The sequence below is a fragment of the Protomyctophum bolini genome, assembly GCF_963924005.1.
Source record: "Protomyctophum bolini genome assembly, chromosome: 12".
NCBI lineage: Eukaryota > Metazoa > Chordata > Actinopteri > Myctophiformes > Myctophidae > Protomyctophum > Protomyctophum bolini.
This window is the reverse complement of record NC_137873.1, coordinates 28,231,344-28,249,730: the sequence shown is the minus strand read 5'-3', so window position 1 is coordinate 28,249,730 and position 18,387 is coordinate 28,231,344. Positions and strand designations below refer to the sequence as shown.

At 41.7% G+C, this 18,387-nt stretch overlaps 1 protein-coding gene across 1 annotated transcript in view; it reads right to left on the bottom strand.

The window, feature by feature from the left end:
* cdh12a (cadherin 12a) overlaps positions 1-18,387 on the bottom strand; it is a gene marked incomplete at its 5' end in the record, with an annotated part of 78,895 nt that overhangs the window by 9,781 nt on the left and 50,727 nt on the right. The window contains 3 exons of the mRNA XM_080779000.1: positions 827-948; positions 4,923-5,059; positions 7,420-7,673. Coding sequence (XP_080635126.1) covers positions 827-948; positions 4,923-5,059; positions 7,420-7,673 — 513 coding nt within the window. The remainder of the gene's footprint in view (positions 1-826; positions 949-4,922; positions 5,060-7,419; positions 7,674-18,387) is intronic.

Sequence of the window (18,387 nt, the reverse complement as noted above, 5' to 3'; positions counted from 1 at the left end):
AAAAATGTTATGCAAGCGTCATGTGAATGTCATTGATATGAATGTCAAATGTAGACAGACGCTAACATGTCTCATATCTAGATTGTACCGCAATAGATCGGCAGAATGCATTCACATGTGGCATCTCCTCTCCTGATTGTGTCATGGCTGGTATTATCAAGTTAGATAAGATTATTACCTGCCGGAAATTGTTCATTTATGTGGATAGGGGATTGCACTGAACCTTATTAATAATTTCTTATGACCTTGTTGTTATTGTGGCCAAAAATGCCGACACCCTCCAAATGTGTTTTGGGTGAACTATCTTCAGCATATTTTGGGTGCAGTTCGCCTTCACTTTTTGGCATTAACATAGCATGTAGTCCTGGGTGAATTGTAATGCTAAAATGCAGTTGTCTCTGCACTGAATATGAAATCTTTGGTGGTTTTACACTGTATTTATGTAGTAAAACAGTGTAATGGACAGCAAATTAAGAATTGCATTGCTGTCAGTGCTTGATTTGATTTAAAATAATATAAATGCAAAGGTTGCGTGCATTCTGTTGGCACTGGCCGTAGATCACCCACCGCCTATGGTAACGATATGTAATGAATGTCAAGTTTAAATGCAAAACATCTAAATAATATCTGGACATAATTCAGAAGCAAGATGCATGTTAAGCATTCAAGTCATGTATGTTTTATCACAGACAGACAGACAGACAGACAGACAGACAGACAGACAGAGACTAGAAACATAAAGACCAACATTACAGACAGATGCAGGTGGAGAGTGGGACACAGATAGTGACGGAGACAGACGGCCAGACAGAGAAGTGATCTTTACCTGTCCTACTTTGGCATTCTCACAGACAATGATGTCAAAAGGGACGGCCAGCTCGGGGGGGAACTCGTTGACATCCAACACATTGACTGTCACAGCCACTGTGCTGGATAGCAGAGGGTTGCCTGCAAAAGTTCCACATTATCATACAGTAACATCACACTCAGAAAATTACATTGACACATCTTTAGCAGTTAATAATGCCCTGATTAGTCGAGACATGAACAGTCCAGAAATGTCGACTACCAGGGATGTGCAGAGGAGGGGGTTCCAGGGGGTCCCCAGCTAAAAGAGTTAATGGTATACATCAGCTATTGCGACAGAACTTAAATATTATATATGGTCTCTGCCTAAACATATTTTTAGATGGAGGTCCATGGCCAAATAATTATATATAAATTTGATGGTCCAAGTTTGAGAATCATTGCGCTAAAGAAGAGGGGGAGCTGTCCATAGTGCTGAAGAAGAGGGAAAGGGGAGAGAGTGTGAGGGAGCTGTCACTGGTCCTGAATTACAGAGATAACTGTCCTTGGTTCTGAAATAGATGACAAAGGAGAGAGAGAGAGAGAGAGAGAGAGACAGAGAGAGCTGGCCGTGGTTCTGAAGTAGAGAGAGAAAGTGAAAGAGAGAGCGAGAGAGGGGCCCCTACTTGACAAATAAGATATGAATGAACAGTATAATACTTTGTTTGGTTTTTTTATCACGTACGTATCCGTCTCCATTTTAGACGGACAACTCATTGTCTGTGCCACACTTGCTGTTTTCTCATGCCAATAAAGTTCCTTTGAACTGAGTGCACGACAATTTTCGCTACACGTCGTGTCTCACACCACAAGTAGCTAATCTAAGCTCACAACACAATTACACATTCACCTACATACACAGTGCTTGTGGGCTGTATTATCATAAGCATTAAACAAAGTCAACAAGTAATGGTACACACTAGACTTTCCTTTGACCACCCGTATATGCTGTCCCACTTGAAAGAATACACATTTTCTACACAAGATATTTAGAGGGAGCATGATTATTAGGATCAGAACCACAGCACCTGTAAATTACGCCACATTGTGCTGTGTAGACTGTAGACAGTCTACAGTGTAGAGCAGTGGCTCTCAAGCTTTTCAGGCTATGACCCCCAGGCATTCAATTTAGTGTGACTCGGTTCCACAAATAAATATTCTGAAAATAGCAGATCTACAAGCTCACAACTCATAGATCTGCTATTAGAGCATACTGTAGATCTGCTATTAGAGTATACTGTAGATCTGATATTTTCACAACATTTGCTTCTTTCTTGTAATTTGACAATTTGGCCAATGTTTGACCCATTTTTATAGTTTAGTTTCTTGATTACTTTTGATGCAGTAATGGTCTCTCTCTTTTTTTCTTTCTTTCTTTCAATGAATAAGGTCTTAAAAGTCCTTAAATTCTCACTTCATTAAAGGATACTACAGAAGTCATAATCTGTTCATTCCACTAGATGGAGCTATATGCTAACAAAATGACAACAGGAGCTCTATTAGGCTTCTACCTGTAGTTTTCAAGCAATTGGTAGATTGCCTTTTCCAATGTGTTATTGTGTTGGTCTTTTCCAATGTGTTATTGTGTTGTCTTCTAGATAGTCTTTTATTGAGAGTGATGTCATACAACATATAAAAGGCTTAGCTATAGGGTATATAGCCAATCTACAAGCTCACAACATGTTGCATCTGTACGCAATGTGAGCTTGAAGATCTGCTATTAGCTTTTTATGTTGGCATGTTTTGAAACAATGTTGCCTACATGCTCAAAATTACTTTTTACCATAGCCACACCTTGCGTGCACTTGATGCAAATACAAGAGCCACAATCCGATCCACAAAGGACGTTTGCAAACTACTATAAGTATGGTCTGCTCCATTGCTGTCAGTCAAGTATTACGGCAGCACTTGACCCAACACCACCAGATGAAGCCTGACTGATACTTAAATAGTGATACTGTTATATCGAAAATAGCCTAGCCTGGCTTTGGCAGCCATTGGTCCATGTGTATATGGTGACGTAACATACATGCTGCAGCACTTTCAAAACAACAATGGCTGCCCTCGACGCAACAAGTTTAAAAGTTTCCACAGAAACGATAAGAACAGCTGCAGTTGTTTCAGACATATCCGACAAACAGTGAAGAGAGGAGAGTCCGCACACAGGTTTGCTCCAACAAATAGACCTTGTTGTTTCCGACAAACAGACCTTGTTGTTTTTTGGCGTGGTATCTTTCAAACACTAGTACTAGCGCTAGCACTGTGATGTCATCAGCTTTTTGTTACACTGATTGGCTAGTCTGTCAAGGCAACTACTGTACTTACGCCCACTTTTCAAGCTGCCTATAGGACGAAGTCCAGACTGATACCGGGGAGGAAGCGTTAGTGAATCTACGTCATCGGTCTGGCAAAGCCAGGGTAAAAATAGCCACTGTACAAGCTCACAACACGCTGCACGTTGTGAGAATGTAGATTGGCTGTTTTTATTGCACACTACTTACAGTATAAATCAAGCTTCACAAACAGATGCAGGGGTCATCAAGGGCTTCAGCGGCTTGTGCTGTCTGTCTGTCTGTCTGTCTGTCTGTCTGTCTGTCTGTCTGTCTGTCTGTCTGTCTGTCTGTCTGTCTGTCTGTCTGCCTGCCTGCCTGCCTGCCTGCCTGCCTGCCTGCCTGCGATAAAACATGCATGACATGAATGCTTGTAAATGCCCCTATACCATTAACATGCATCTTGCTTCTGAATTATGTCCAAGATTTGCCACAGACATACAATGAGTAGTCAATAATATTCCATAAATACTAATGTATACTTGTCCAGTAGAGAAAATGTGAAGAAAACAGGCTATAGGGAGAGTGGTTTGTACTTTTATTATATTAATACTCAGGGAGATCGTTCCAAGTATAGGCCAGTGCCCAACGGGCACCGCTCTAGTTATTATAATATCTACAAAACACCCAATCATAGGCATGTTCTCTATCCATCACGGTTTGGTACCTGGTTTGAATACCTGTTTGGCAGGTGTCAATGTGAATTTGGGAAACAGTGTCAAATCAGTGTTCTACCTATTCTGAAAAATACTGGCACCAATGTTTACATGTTTTACATTTTTGCCACGGACATGGACAAGTCTGTTTGTCCGTGTGCGGACACATTGATGACATCCCTGAACAGACGTCGTTGACCTTTTCTTTCCTGCACTGAGCAGTGCCACTGTAACATAATAGACGTTAAGCTCCTTGCTCAATGGCACTATTCAGTATTCATTCACTGCCTCACCCAAATTTGTCCTGCTTGCAACCTTCCGGTCAAAAGCATGCTCTTCAGTTTGTGGCACCAAGCCATGAGACTAATGGATAATAAGGGTGGACTGATTCTAACGTTGAACTGAAACGAAGTACAGTATGTCCAACGCTAAAATTTTGCATCCCTCGTTAGTATCTTTCCAACAGTTTGTACCCCCAAGCCATGAGACTAATGAACACCGCTCTCTTGCACATTCAATGAACCTCTTCAACTTCAATGTACAGTTGCATAAGGGTAGTCGTGGAAATGTAACTAAGTCAATTTACTCAAATAATATACTGTGCTGTACTGTATACTGTAATTATTTTAGGTATTTTTTCCTTACTGGAAAATGTACAATTTTCAACGTACCTACGTACATCTACATCAAAATACTGTACTTTTACTCTACTACAATTATTTGAAAACTTTAGGTACTTACCTAACTTTAGGTTATACATACAGTACATTAACCACTTCAGCCTTATATTTACTTTCAATATTTGAAAATAGCTGATCTACAGACTCACAACATGTGAGTTTGTAGATCAGCTAACAGAATACTTCTCAAGTAAATGCTGAATATACTGGACTTTTACTGGTAACTGAGAATTTCGTGGTATTGTCTCTAATGATAGTTTATCACTCCTTCCATCACTACATACGGGTGGACTGATTCTAACGTTGGACTAAAATGATGGCACTGTCTGTTACATTTGACACAGACATTTTGCATCCCTCATTAGTATCTGTCCATTTTGGAATGTGACATAATGTGGATGAATACTTACTAACTTTGGTTGCCACAACAGTTACATTGTGCTGAGCGACTGCTTCTCTGTCCAGATACTCATTAGTGGAGAGGGTTCCCTCGACTGTGTCAACGTCAAAACAGCTGTCAGACTCTCTGCTCCATTCCAGCGAGTACCTGCGTGACACAAAACTAGTCAACAATGTTTGCATGTATATTATTATACTAGTACAAATTATGCCTGACGAAGACCCGCACGGCCCGCGGTCGAAACATTGTAACCTAAATAAAGTGCTTCTGGGAGCTACAAACCAATGTGCAAACTGCATTCCTTCTTCATTGTATGTATTTTTGTTCAGCACCTGTAAAATATTTTTTGAGATGTGCATGCTTCCCGCTTGGTCTCTGATTCTACAAATGCCTTCTGAATCCGTATAGTTCTCAAACCTTTTCATCATCTCTTCAAAGAAAAGATTCTTCAAAAATGTGACATGCCCTTTTTGAGAACCACGGTTCTAACAGTTTTCTGAAAAACTAGTTACTATACGGTAGCTAAAATAACACCCATGCTTTCCTGGTTTTAATGGGTTAAAACATCATGCTCTGAATCCAGTGATCTTTTTCAGCCGACGGTACCACAGTTGAAGCTCCTAAAATTATTTAAAAAATCATCTGAAACAGGCCCAACTTCTTTATGGCTCATGTCCAGTGAACTATTATGCTAATCTATTTGCTATGATAATTTTTGTCTTTGCTTTTAAACTACTCAGTAAAATAGGACATGAAATAAAAATGGTAAGAAGTTAACTTGTGAAGTGAACTTAAAATAGAATATTACTCAAAATGACTTGAGTTCTCTATCTCCAGTGAATGAAACTGGTTAATTTCCACTAGTGCACAAACAAAAGGGATAAAAGCGTTTCCTACTGTAGGTTAAATATTGAACGGTGAAATCAAAGGGGGCACAGCAAGGGCTTTTAAATCATGGCAGTTTACCGACGCAGCCATCTGGAGCTGCACATCAAATATTAAGCACAAAAAAGCATGTTTTCTCTTGTTTATATATATACAACGGATGTCCTGAACTGTAGTCTGCACATGTACAGATAAAAGTAGTAGATAGTAGAAAGTATAGATAAAATATTCAGCAGTTCTTTCATAATCTTTGATAACAGACACTGTTACATGAAGCCACAAACACGTTTCATTCGCACCATGTCCCTTTATGATGGACATACTGTAGTACTGTAGGTGCCATCCATTAGTAGAACCTTTTCAGCCTCACATGCTGACACTGGTGTAGCCTTCTATATAATTATAACAGCGTGACTCCTTCCTTCATTGTTTATTTTTGGAACACATACGTTCTTATTTGACGCACAATGTAGGAAAAGTCTATGGGAATTCAGAATGGGGGAAAAACACAAACCAGGAAGGATGTATAAATGACGTCAGACCATGGATGGAGTTTAGATGGTATGAGTAAGAGAGGTGGGGTTCTCTGTTGGAAAGTAACTAAAATAACGTATTACTTAAAGTAATATTACCAGTAAGACGCCCTGAGGGCTATAGTCTGCTGGGCGAGCACTGGCGCTTTGGCATGGGGGGTCAGATCAACATGGAATGAATTCTGTACTGGCGGTGTCTATATGGTGCATGTCTTGAGTGTACAGGGTTTGATGAGGTCTGGCCATATAAGGAGCGTGTCTTGAGTCTACAGGGTTTGATGAGATCAGATCAACATATGGAATGGCAGAACAGGTCAGCTCCATATATGGATATCTAAGGGTGGCAGCAGGGGCAGTGTACAGGGTTTGATGAGGGCCAATTTACGGCTGGTCCTTAATTTTCGTTCTTGTTGAGAATTCTAGTTTCCCCGACTGTTGGGTGGGGCTGCACTAATAACTTTGGGGCGGGCCCGTCTAGAGTTTGAATGGTCAGGTATTAGTCAAAAGGGAGACATCGAAGCGTAAGGACGGATGGGGAATAATCAACATATGGAATGTCAGAACAGGTCAGCTCCATATATGGAGATCTAAGGGTTTGAGGTCAGATGTAGAGTTGTTGCCCAATATTGATGACCAACCAACTGACTGACTGATGGGAAATGCACGATTTCATAGAAAATGAATAGGCTATGACTAATAGTTACTTTACATTTTGAGTAATAATATTACTAATATATTATTATTTTGTTGTTTAAAATGGTAGACTGGGTCGGGATGGAGTTTCTCTGCAGGCTGCTGATCCGTCTGGATCTAGACTCTAGAGCACATACGAAGTGATGCGCACTTGAGACTTTAAATGCAATTACTGGGGGCGAGGAACAAAGTAAAGAAAATAAGTAACTAGTTACTGTTGGCAGGGAGTAAAATGTGAAGTAATAATAATAATACTTTTTTTTAAAAGAAACTAGTAACTACTAATATAGTAATATTACCGTTTTTGAGTAACTTTTCCAACACTGTCTATATAATGGTTTGAGTCATGGAGGTGGGGTTCTATAAATAGACTCACATGATAGTACAAGCTTTTACCTGACGGCACTGCTGCTTAGGTCCAGGTCCTGCGCGGTGACAGAACCTACGATGGTCCCTGGCGGGGTGTCCTCGTACACGTCCACGGTGTAGGAGCTTTTGGTGAAGACCGGGGGCTCGTCCACATCCAGCACGTTGACCTTGACCGTGGCCGTGTCCTTGAAGGGGCCCAGGTGGAGAAAGCGGGGGTCCAGATGAGCATTGGATGCATCCACCTTGAAGGTGTAGGTCTTCTTGCTCTCATAGTCCAATGCCTAGACAGACAGACAGATACAGGCAGACACAGACAGACTAGATAAGATAGGAGACAGACATACAGACAGAATAGAAAGATAGAATGGAGAGAGAGGGGACGGTAGTGGCTCAGGGGTAGAGTGGCTGGATGGCAACCGCAAGGTTCCCAGTTCGATCCCGGGCTCCCCCAGCGTTAGTGTCAAAGTGTCCTTGAGCAAGACACTGGACCCCTGATTGCTCCTGACGTGCTGGTTGGTGCCTTGCATGGTTTCCGCTGCCATCTGTGTATGAATGGGTGAAACCGGTGAATGTAATGCACAATCTATGTAAATCGCCTTGGATAAAGGCGCTATATAAAAAATGCACCATTTACCATTTATAGAGTAGATAGAATATTCTAATGTAAAATCTAAGGAATACCCAACTTCAAAGAACGGAATACAGTATGTGATCATTGATGAGGCACAGCATAGTAATGCGTTTCAGCTTAGAGGGTTGGCTCCTATTCTTGACTGGTGTCTACTCTAGGCCTACCTAATTGGGTATGCACAGCAGATACAGTAGTAGATGAACAAGACAGGCACTTTGATATGCTAATGTAGCCGCCAACTGCACCAAGACACATTCATACATCAAGCTCAACACTTTGTCTCTTTTGCAGCGGAAGCCTATTCATTATTCCCATCGTCGAGAGTGACTGCTGCAGTGCTGCACTGTACCATTACTGTACTTGAACGGGGATACTTCCAGGCTGGACAGAACAGAATTTTGGGGAGATTTTGTCAACAATTTGGAGAGCCACGTCTGACGGCCTGCATGCAGGCTCATCTTGTTGCAGGAATTAATGTTGGAGGCGCTTTGAAAGTTGAAAGGAGACAAGCCTCTCACATGCATGCACACACACACATCCCTAATGGAGCCGTGGACACAATGAATACAGATGAGCAGTGGGGTTCCGAGAGGAAGCATCCCTGGTGTAAAATGACTGCAGGCCACACAAGTTTTGAGGTCAATTAAGATCCTGTGCTAAGTCGCACCAAAACGCACGCACGCACGCACAACCGAATACTATATAACCAAACTACACCTGCACTACCTCATTACACATATTCCTTGAAACCTTGTTCAACTGTCAGATCCATAGAGCTTGGTGCCCTATAGTGTCTCCTCATCCCTGATGGCAATCAACTGCAAGTATGTTCATAATGAAAGGCAGATGACTGTCATCTGTGCATGCATGATTTAAAAGTGTGCGTGTGTGTGTGTGCGTGCGTGCACATTGTGTGTGTGTGTGTGTGTGTGTGTGTGTGTGTGTATGTGTGTCTCCCAATGATATGGACACACACACACACACACACACACACACACACACACACACACACACACACGCGTGTGCACGCATGCACGCACGCAAGCACATATTCTAATATGCAGGTTATACACGCATGAATGTGTTTCAGTGTGCACTGTGCACTGTTTGAGTGTGACTTGACACTGTGGAGCAGTGAGCATGTCTGTGACTGTCATGTTTGAAACGGTGACATCCCTATTCCTGTCACGACACCCTTCTCTGGCACCTCACTTGATTATTTTCTAAGATTAGCTCAAATTATCCTATAGTGTGATTAACTACTTTCACCATGTCATCCCTATTTTGGGCATGTCATTATAGTTGACAGTGTATTCAGAACTGTTCTAGAATAGCAGGTTTACAAGCTAAAAATGCATCAACTTGGCCATCGTTTAAAAATGTGGAACTTGCTTCTAGGGCGGGCACTCCTCTGGATAGTTTAGCTAGCTGTGAGGAAATGTGTCAGTAATTGTCTCTGTGTTTGTATTCTTATTTACAGTACTTGCTCAAAACAATATAATGTGATTTCCTTTTCTTGGTGTTTTTACAAATATGTTTCATTTGATCTTTTCATGTGGTTTCATACAGGTTGGTTTGTAGTGTATATTGTTTGTGCCTCTTGTTAATGAGCCTATGATGGCATTTCCTACATTTTTTTTTTGCTTTTTATGGTTTTATGGTATTGTAGATGATTCTGTTATCTATGCACCATATTTGTTGGCTGTCACCAGAGTGTAAAATGATAGATTAATTAATTACAGTATGTTATGCTAACAGATGTACAGAAAAGAGAAGAAAAGGAAATAATATTATGTGTGTGTGCGTGCGTGCGTGCAGTACATACATAAATAGATTAATGCATAAATAAGCAATATGGATAAACAGCATGCATACTGTATTTACTGTAATTATAGACTTCTCTCTTTCAGACAAGTCCCCATTAATTAGGTTCCAGTTATTTCCTTCCCATTCGCTACAGTATGTTTAGCACAGCACAGTCTCTTGTCATGTAGGCTTATTGATATACTTTAGCTTACATCTCTATTCATAGCACCATTGCTAAAGTCTTAATCAATACCATTTTTTCAGAAACTGGAGGAGTCCAATATGTGTGTGGAAGAGCCGGGGGCAGTCTGTGTTTCTACAACCACAGTGAAACGACAAACTATGAACTATTTTGTATGCGTCTTTCTCCAATTAAGGATAGGTTAGAACAAAATAAGCTGAGAATAGGTTGAGAAGCTCCGCGCGAGGCTGAAGTGAAAACAAAAGTAAGAAGCACTCAAGTGGGAGCCTGGGAGGTTAACGCAAGAAAACAGTTTTGGCACAGCCTGGTGCAGACAACACTGTCACATATCCAAGACAAACATGCAGACTAAACTACACAGGATATTTTTGATGATTGATGATTTGTGTTAATTTACCCAGAAGAGTGTTAAACTAACACTGAATATCTTACCCAAAAGAGTGTTAAACTAACATTGAATATTTTATGACACAGTCACATAACACTCCACGGTGGTTTGTTTATTTTTGGTACACAGTTCTTAAGACGCTATCTAAGATTTGATTTGCTAATGAGAATTCCAATACAAAAAGTAACGCCAAAGTCCTGACATCTCTACCACTCGGTAGTGGGAACGACATCAGGACTTTGGTCCATCTGAGGCCAAAGAAAAAAAATATATTATTACAGTACGTCACTAGCAGCGAAGAAGCAGCTGGCAGTAACAACATGTTATGATGTAGGCTCAGGAAATACGATTTGTAATGATTCACAACCCTGAAAGCACGCCTGTTGTTTCACATGGTCAGACTGTTTCATTTCAACCCTAAACCAAGTGTTATTGTTCTATTAAATTCCATGCAGCGGAACGTACTGTATGGATTGGACGGACCTGGCATAATCTATTTCAGTGGTTCTCAACCTTTTCTGGACCAGGTCCCATGCACTTGAAAATATTGAAAGCCATTGGCTGCAGTATTATGTGGTCAGATGGGTGGGCCGCATGCATTTTCAGAGCATGTTTATTATTATTTTTTTATTATTGTTGTGCCAAATATTTGGGGGCCCACTGATCTAGTTAATGTTTTGTGGCATTTAATGCCCCAGGCAGACAGAATGTGGTGAACTGTACAGATTGACAGATCACTCGACTATAATCTCATTGTGGCCTGCTCATTCCCCTGAACCCATTACAGGGAATAAATCCTCTTGCAACGCAGGAGGTCATTAGTTCATTACCATCAGTGAGCACAGCAGTCAGTCTGGAGATGAAAGAAAGGATGAAGAATGTAGTCTAATTTTAAACACACACAACATGAGTATGTTTTTTTTCATATCTCACACTTTGTATAACTTCCAGTGCATGCATATTGTCTCTGTCTCCATATCATGGTAACTCAGAATCTAAGGTGCTTACAATTTACAATGTAGGCATTTAGCAGATGCTCTTAATTACTTATAGTAAGCAAGAACAACACATGGCAATACATCAAATACATAGAAATAGTCATCAAGAATCATAAGCAAGGTAAGAACCTAACATCTGTCTAACAGTAGAATATCTGTACAGTGAAGCTACAGTATGAGCATACAACTATAGAGTAGGGTTTAATATTTTCCCGAATTTGGCTCATTTTAAATCCCGGGAATTTGCCAACCTTTTCCCGGGAATTCCCGCTGAAGAAAATAAAATAAGTGCCCCCTAAAATGAATTTATATAGCTACATACAATAAATTGATTTAGGCTCCGCCGCTCTTTGCGTTTATCTTAATCAAAGACAATTGCGCACTGCATCGACATTCCCGGCTGTTCACAGTCACCATGCACAGCCAGTTTCAGGAGGAAAGGCACAATGTACTCCTCACGTTGGCTGAACAAAGTTCCAACCTTCTCATGGTTCCATTATATTTCCAGGGCAGGAGTCTGATTAAGTATATCTCCATTTAGTTTTAACACCAACAGAGTTATATCCCAGTAGTGTCTCCGTTCGGTTCAGGTTCATTCATCAGGTTCATTCAAGCTCTGTTCCAAAACAGAGCTTCAGCTCTATCGTCGTGACAACTTTAATGACAACTTTAAATAGGCTATTAAATATCTAATACTGTAAGTTTACGGTTTACAATCAGACTCTCAAACCCATGGCTTGTTTCAATGCGTAACGTGTGTCGGGTCGGTTACACAAACAATGAGTATAGGCTACAACTAAACATGTTTGTAACCAAATAAGCCTGTAGCCAGGTACTGTAACATTACGTGGACACGGTAGGCAACATATTATGGAACTTGATGTTAATGCAGTGAACATTAATTACGTAGTAATAACGAGGCCGCAGCAGCCGCAGCGGCAGCGCACATGATCCATGATGAAACCCCATGTTTCAAAAACCTTCCCACACAACATATTGAACAAATGCAAAGTTAAATGAAGTTGGATAGCTAATGCAGAGCCAAACATGTGTGTTTACTTCCGCAGTTTTAATATTTAAATGTTATGATGAAAGGCATCATTTTGTGCACCTCGCCACTGTGGAATGAAATCAGTTGAGCTCCACGCAGCTGAGGTTAATTTGCGCAATTGTGCTGCGGGTGTGTGTGTGTGTGTGTGTGTGTGTGTGTGTGTGTGTGTGTGTGTGTGTGCGTGCGTGCGTGTGTGTGAGAGATTGATCAACAAGCTGATGGTATTGCAGACCAACCTCCGGGACGACGGGTCCCGAAGCCATTTCCAGGGCGGGAAATGACGTGCTCTGTACCTGGGAAGCATACTATAGAGTGCTATGTCATGTCTACAATAATCTATCTAAATTACATAAGTTTACCCTTTGCATATGCCTGTAAGGTTGTTGAGGCTAGTGCAAGTGCTACAGCAAGTGCTACGGGCTAAGATGGAGTCTGAAGAGGTCTGTTTTCAGACTACGGCGGAAGATTTGGATGATTATGCCGTTCTGATTGCAATGGAAAGTTCATTCCCTAGTTCATTCCATGGTTTTGGAGCCAGAAGGGAGAAGAATCAAGAGTCTGGGACGTGTGGACTGGAGCCAGAAGGGAGAAGAGTCTGAGACGTGTGGACTGGAGCCAGAAGGGAGAAGAGGCTGGGACGTGTGGACTGGAGCCAGAAGGGAGAAGAGTCTGGGACGTGTGGACTGGAGCCAGAAGGGAGAAGAGTCTAGGACGTGTGGACTGGAGCCAGAAGGGAGAAGAGTATGGGACGTGTGGACTGGAGCCAGAAGGGAGAAGAGTCTGGGACGTGTGGAGTGTTGAAAGAGATGCAAAAGAGAGATGGGACTGAAGTCTCTCCGTGGATCATATTGAGAATTCTTTGAACCAACAGCCAGACTTCGTGCTAAGGTCAGTTGCGGACAGAGATGTGTTTAAAATACAGAGAGGTGAAAGGAGGCAATTGGTGTTTGACAGAAAAAGAGGAAGAGGGATTTAAATTGACTGCTCACACCATGGCATGGTGCGATGAATGGACCCAATGTTTTATACATTTGTGTCAATAAAGTAACTAACTATGAAAGTAATTTAAACAGTGCTGAGAGAGGGGGTTACCAGATGACACAAAGAACAAATGCAGCCAGTGAGTGAGACAGACTATGAAGACAAAAGGGAAACTGGAGTGCTTGAGGAATACCAATACCTTAGGTGCTCTTAGAGAGGAGTACAGTAGTTGAAAGAAAAAAAGCAATACAACCTAACTTTCTTGAGGGTTTAGAATTCTAAGGGCCATAGACAATCTACATGGCACAGGGTGCAAATTTGTTGAGTGTGTTCAGCTCCAATTTAGTGAATTATACAGCGTTAAACATGGGGAGCAAGGCGCATAGCGCAAAGGAGATGTAAGTTAATGGCACCCTGAATGAGGGTCATTGGATGTGTTTTGGGTATAATATAACATAAATGTAGTCTCCCATTCCCTTTAAGATTAGTTGCACCGTCACATTGTTATTTAAGCTGCCGCCCTAGACCAGCTAGACCAGGGCTGGTCACACAGATGAGACAAGTACATTTGGTATTAATACAATGGGAGCACTTGGTTGTGAAAATGACAACTGTGTTTTTTGAAATAACACCTGAGTTGCACTTTGCACTGATTTGCGTTCACAAAAGCTACAATCGTGGCCAGCTACACTGATAGCAAAAACAAATAATTGATTGATGCTTCACAGCATCATTGGAGCACTGGAAAAAAGTGAGTTAAACTATGTTGTAGCTTTGTTGCTCTTCATGCAGTGTCAGGTGTCAGTTTCATGTCGTTTCATGTCCTCCATTGAACATAAATTGTAAGCGGTTGCTTTGTTGTTCTGCCCTTCCCCCGACCTTTAATATCTTGATATATCTGTATCACACAATGTATTAATTTTGTCTTGTTTGAATTCTCAACCACTTTTGAGCTAATCTTTCAAGACTAATCTTTTTTGGGTTGCCTTTGAGCTACTGTAATATATGGCAAACAGAGTACAGAACAGAAGAAGTACATTAGTGGATATCTCAGACTTATCTCAGAATCGTTGTCCCTCAGGAAGGCTGAAGGAGGATTCAAAGGAAAAGTGTTTTTTTCCACAGACCTGGATATAATGAAGGTTGATAGACTGTGGGGCAGGAGGCCAGTCGGTTCCCAGTGTATTTAGAATGGTGTGGTTCTATTTGTCTTTTCATTTGAAGAGAAAACTACAACACGTTGCAGTGTTATTTCGAGGAATATACTGCACATGCAGTGGTGTAGCAAATAAGAGTATTTTTTTTTTTTAAGTATTCTGCATGCACTTATACTGTACCCCATCTTCCACTTAGTGTATAATGAGACAAACTATATGAAGGCTGTCTCCCTGTAGATTCATGGGAATGTACATCCATGTGGCTGAGGGCCCGGATAATGTGTTCTGCATTGCAGGAATTTACGGTCATCCGTCGAGCTAAGATCTGGAGTAAACGCGACGGACGCCCGCATGGAACGCACATTTTGAGCAGTAATTCTGTATAGACAAATGCTATAATAACAATGGTGTCCCAAAAATGACTAAATAAAATGCATTTAACACAGTATGATTTAAAGGGGAAACAGAAATTCAGTTTTTGCTAGCCAGGGATAAAATAAAAGATGGATTATATGAATAGCATTCTTCCCTTAAGCCTATTTAATGGGTACACTGTCACAGGTGAAAAGGGGGGAGAGAGTCGGGAAGAAGAGAAGATCTCCTTTATGTTGAAATAGAGAGGAGAGAAAAGCGTGCATGCTTATTACGCCTTTAAAAGGAACTATTTTGATGTGGGATTACGGATGAGAGAAACCTCGAGCCTTTCATCCACGGCTTGATCCCAGAGTAATTTTTCAAGGTGCGCATACATGTAATTTCTATATATATGAAAAATAGCTGGATAAATTTCATCCGCTCATGCTTTCCATCGATAAATTATAAGTGTCAGGAATTCCAGTACACATTGGAGAGGCCTCGGTTCCCTGCTCTGTAAGCATCTTTAGTGATTTGTCACTGGCCAAAGCATTTCTCTTTCTACAGTGCTAGTGTGCTATGAATAATATAGTGCAGGCTATTTTTCACTTATGTATGTCCTACATTTCCCATGTCCTTTGTCTGTGTTCAACCTTATGATAATGAAGGAAAAAAGATCTTGCAGGAGAAAGTGCTGATGCGAAGAGTTTGTGTCTGAAAATAAACTATTATCTGTTAATTTCTTTAATGAGGCCTGGAATTGTCTGTCAACAGTTCGTTAGTTAGCTAGCTAGTTAGTTAGGTTATTTCAGTCCATTAACACTCGCAGTCATGCAGAATCGAGTGTTAAGTAAGGCCACCTACAGCAGAAGCTGAATTCAGGTCAATTTCTTTCCTGTGATGTTATTGGCTACTGTCCCCAGACGCTCCCCGCCGGCGGGGTAGAGCCATTGTCTTTTAATTTGAACAATTGGCTGTCTGGAGGTGTGAAGTCCACTCCCATGGGGGGGTGGCAGGGGTCATTATGACCCAAAACTAATAGACAGAGATGGTATAAGTATGCCTAAAATCATATTTAGAAAGTGTTTCAGAGATGATTTGAATCGAATATTTAGGAAAAGTCATGGAAGGGGAACCATCTGCCGCCCCTTCCCCCGTCAGCGCCACGGCTATTACCGGCAGTCTACCGGCGGTTGCTGCGTGAAGCAGCGGCCAGCAGATGGAGTGGCAGTGGAGTGACATAATCCCCCGGCACATGCCGGTCCTCCCCCCGGCCTCATGCCGTAGAGATGTCTGTCTGTCTGTGTGGCTGTCTGTCATACCCCTCTTCGGTAGCACTGCGCAAGACTGCTGCTCGCTTATGGATCCATCTCCAAACGCACCGCCGCTCGGCGCGCCTCCATGTCCCTCGCGCAACATTACCCTGTGCTCTGGCCTCAATGTATGTTGCTTACAAGCACCACACATGTGCTTGCATGCACTAGGCTATCTTCATTTACTTGAAGATACATACAAGATACTACATTTTCGGCAAAATAACCTCCTAGCATCGCGCCTCCCTCTGATTGGCTACCGCAGATCACGTGACACGTGTGCAAGCCCCCAGGGAGGCTCTCCAATGTTGAAGCACTCATGCAGCTGGGGTTTAACATTGAGCGCTTGTTTGTCAAATGCGGAAGTAGAGGGTTTTTCCGGGTGCTTCAAAACGCCACTGAGAAACTTCTATTGAAATGAATAGCCGGTTCGGCCAGTAAAGTAACACAAGTATGAATAATATAAGTGAGCATAGAGCGTTTGGGGTGAATTGCTCAGGAACATTTTGACACATAGACCGGGGGTTTCCTCTGTGACCATAAATATACGAAATATCGAAACAGCCAGAACCTGTAAAACAGTGTACCTACAGTATCCCTTACTTGTATTGTAAATAAGTTAAGAGACTACGGCTGTGCCGTCTGTAAATAAGCTAAGAGAGAACCTACGATTGTGCTAAATATCTGAAACCCTTCACTTGTACTTTTGTGTTAAAAGCACTCAACTTTTGTCTTTCCTGCCTTGATCAAGTCCCCCACCCTTCCCTCTCTCTTCTTCCCTTTCTTTCTTTTCTTGGAAAAATAACATGATGGAAACTATACTGTATGCACAAATACAAATTGGCCTGGTGTAACAATCTAAATGTAGAAATAAGTGTTGAACATTGGGAGAGGGCTTGCTACAAAGCCCAAACGCAGACAATCAATAACAGATACAAGTGATACAAATGGCTGATGCGAACGTATATTACTCCTTCTCTACTTAATCATTTTGATCCTAATATCCTACTATAAATGCGCCACGTCTCTGTGTGTCTGCATGCGTGCGTGCGTGTACGGTTGTAATGCACGTCGTAACTCGAGAACCGTTTGCCCCACCTACTTCAAATTCGACACACGCGTTTCACACCGCCGCAGGGAGTGCAGTGCCCGGTATCGAGTCGGTCGGACCCACGGTTCTCCAGAACCAAAAGGCTCTGCTCAGGCTCTGCCAGTGGGCCTAATTAGCCTAAGCCCCTCACATGTGCAATTCCCAGCCTCTGCCTCAGCCAATTGATTGCCATGGCAACCCCACACCTGCAAATTGATTCCTTAACCAGTAAACTTTTCACAGTCAGTTTGCACTCTTCAGGCACAGGCAGACAGACAGATACAGAGATCTCCATATACAGTATGGGCACAAAAGGGACACAGACAGATAGTTAAAATGGGTTGACAACGGGTATTATTAGGTTCCCAAGTTGCATCGTTCTCAAGTAGACCGGTGGACGATGGGCACGAACAGGTCTAGTGTACAGGTGTGTAAAGTGCAACGTGGAGATAGGTACATTATTTCACTGTTCATGGAAATGCCCAGAGATCATGAAGTTTTGGAAAGTAGTTTGATAAATTATGCCAGATAATCTCAGAGGACATTCCTATTTGTCCACAACTGTGTATCTTGGGTACATTTCCTAATAACTCAAAGTTAACAGTAAAAAGAAAAGAGAGATTTATTTCTCTCTTCTCCAGCCAGGCTAAACATACAATTGCACTCTTTTGGAAAAAACCCAGACAAACCAGGCATCAAGCAATGGTACAAAGAACTGTCAAATTGTGTTGCACTAGAGAAATTTACTTTAGCGGTTCATGCATTTTATGAAAAGCAATCCTTTAGGACCTGTATTAGATCATTCTGTTACACAGTAATGTGGGGAGAAAAATAGTGACCATATCTGTTTTGTTTGTTTTTCTTTTTGGTTGTTAAAGCCTGTGAGTAACAGCCTTGATATCAAGTTGAAGACAAAATCACAATAGATTTGTAAACGTAAATCGAGCTCCATATCAAAACTGGATCAGAAGTATACTTTACAGTACTATGAGGCGGTGAGTCCCTGGCCTGCAGCTCATTATTT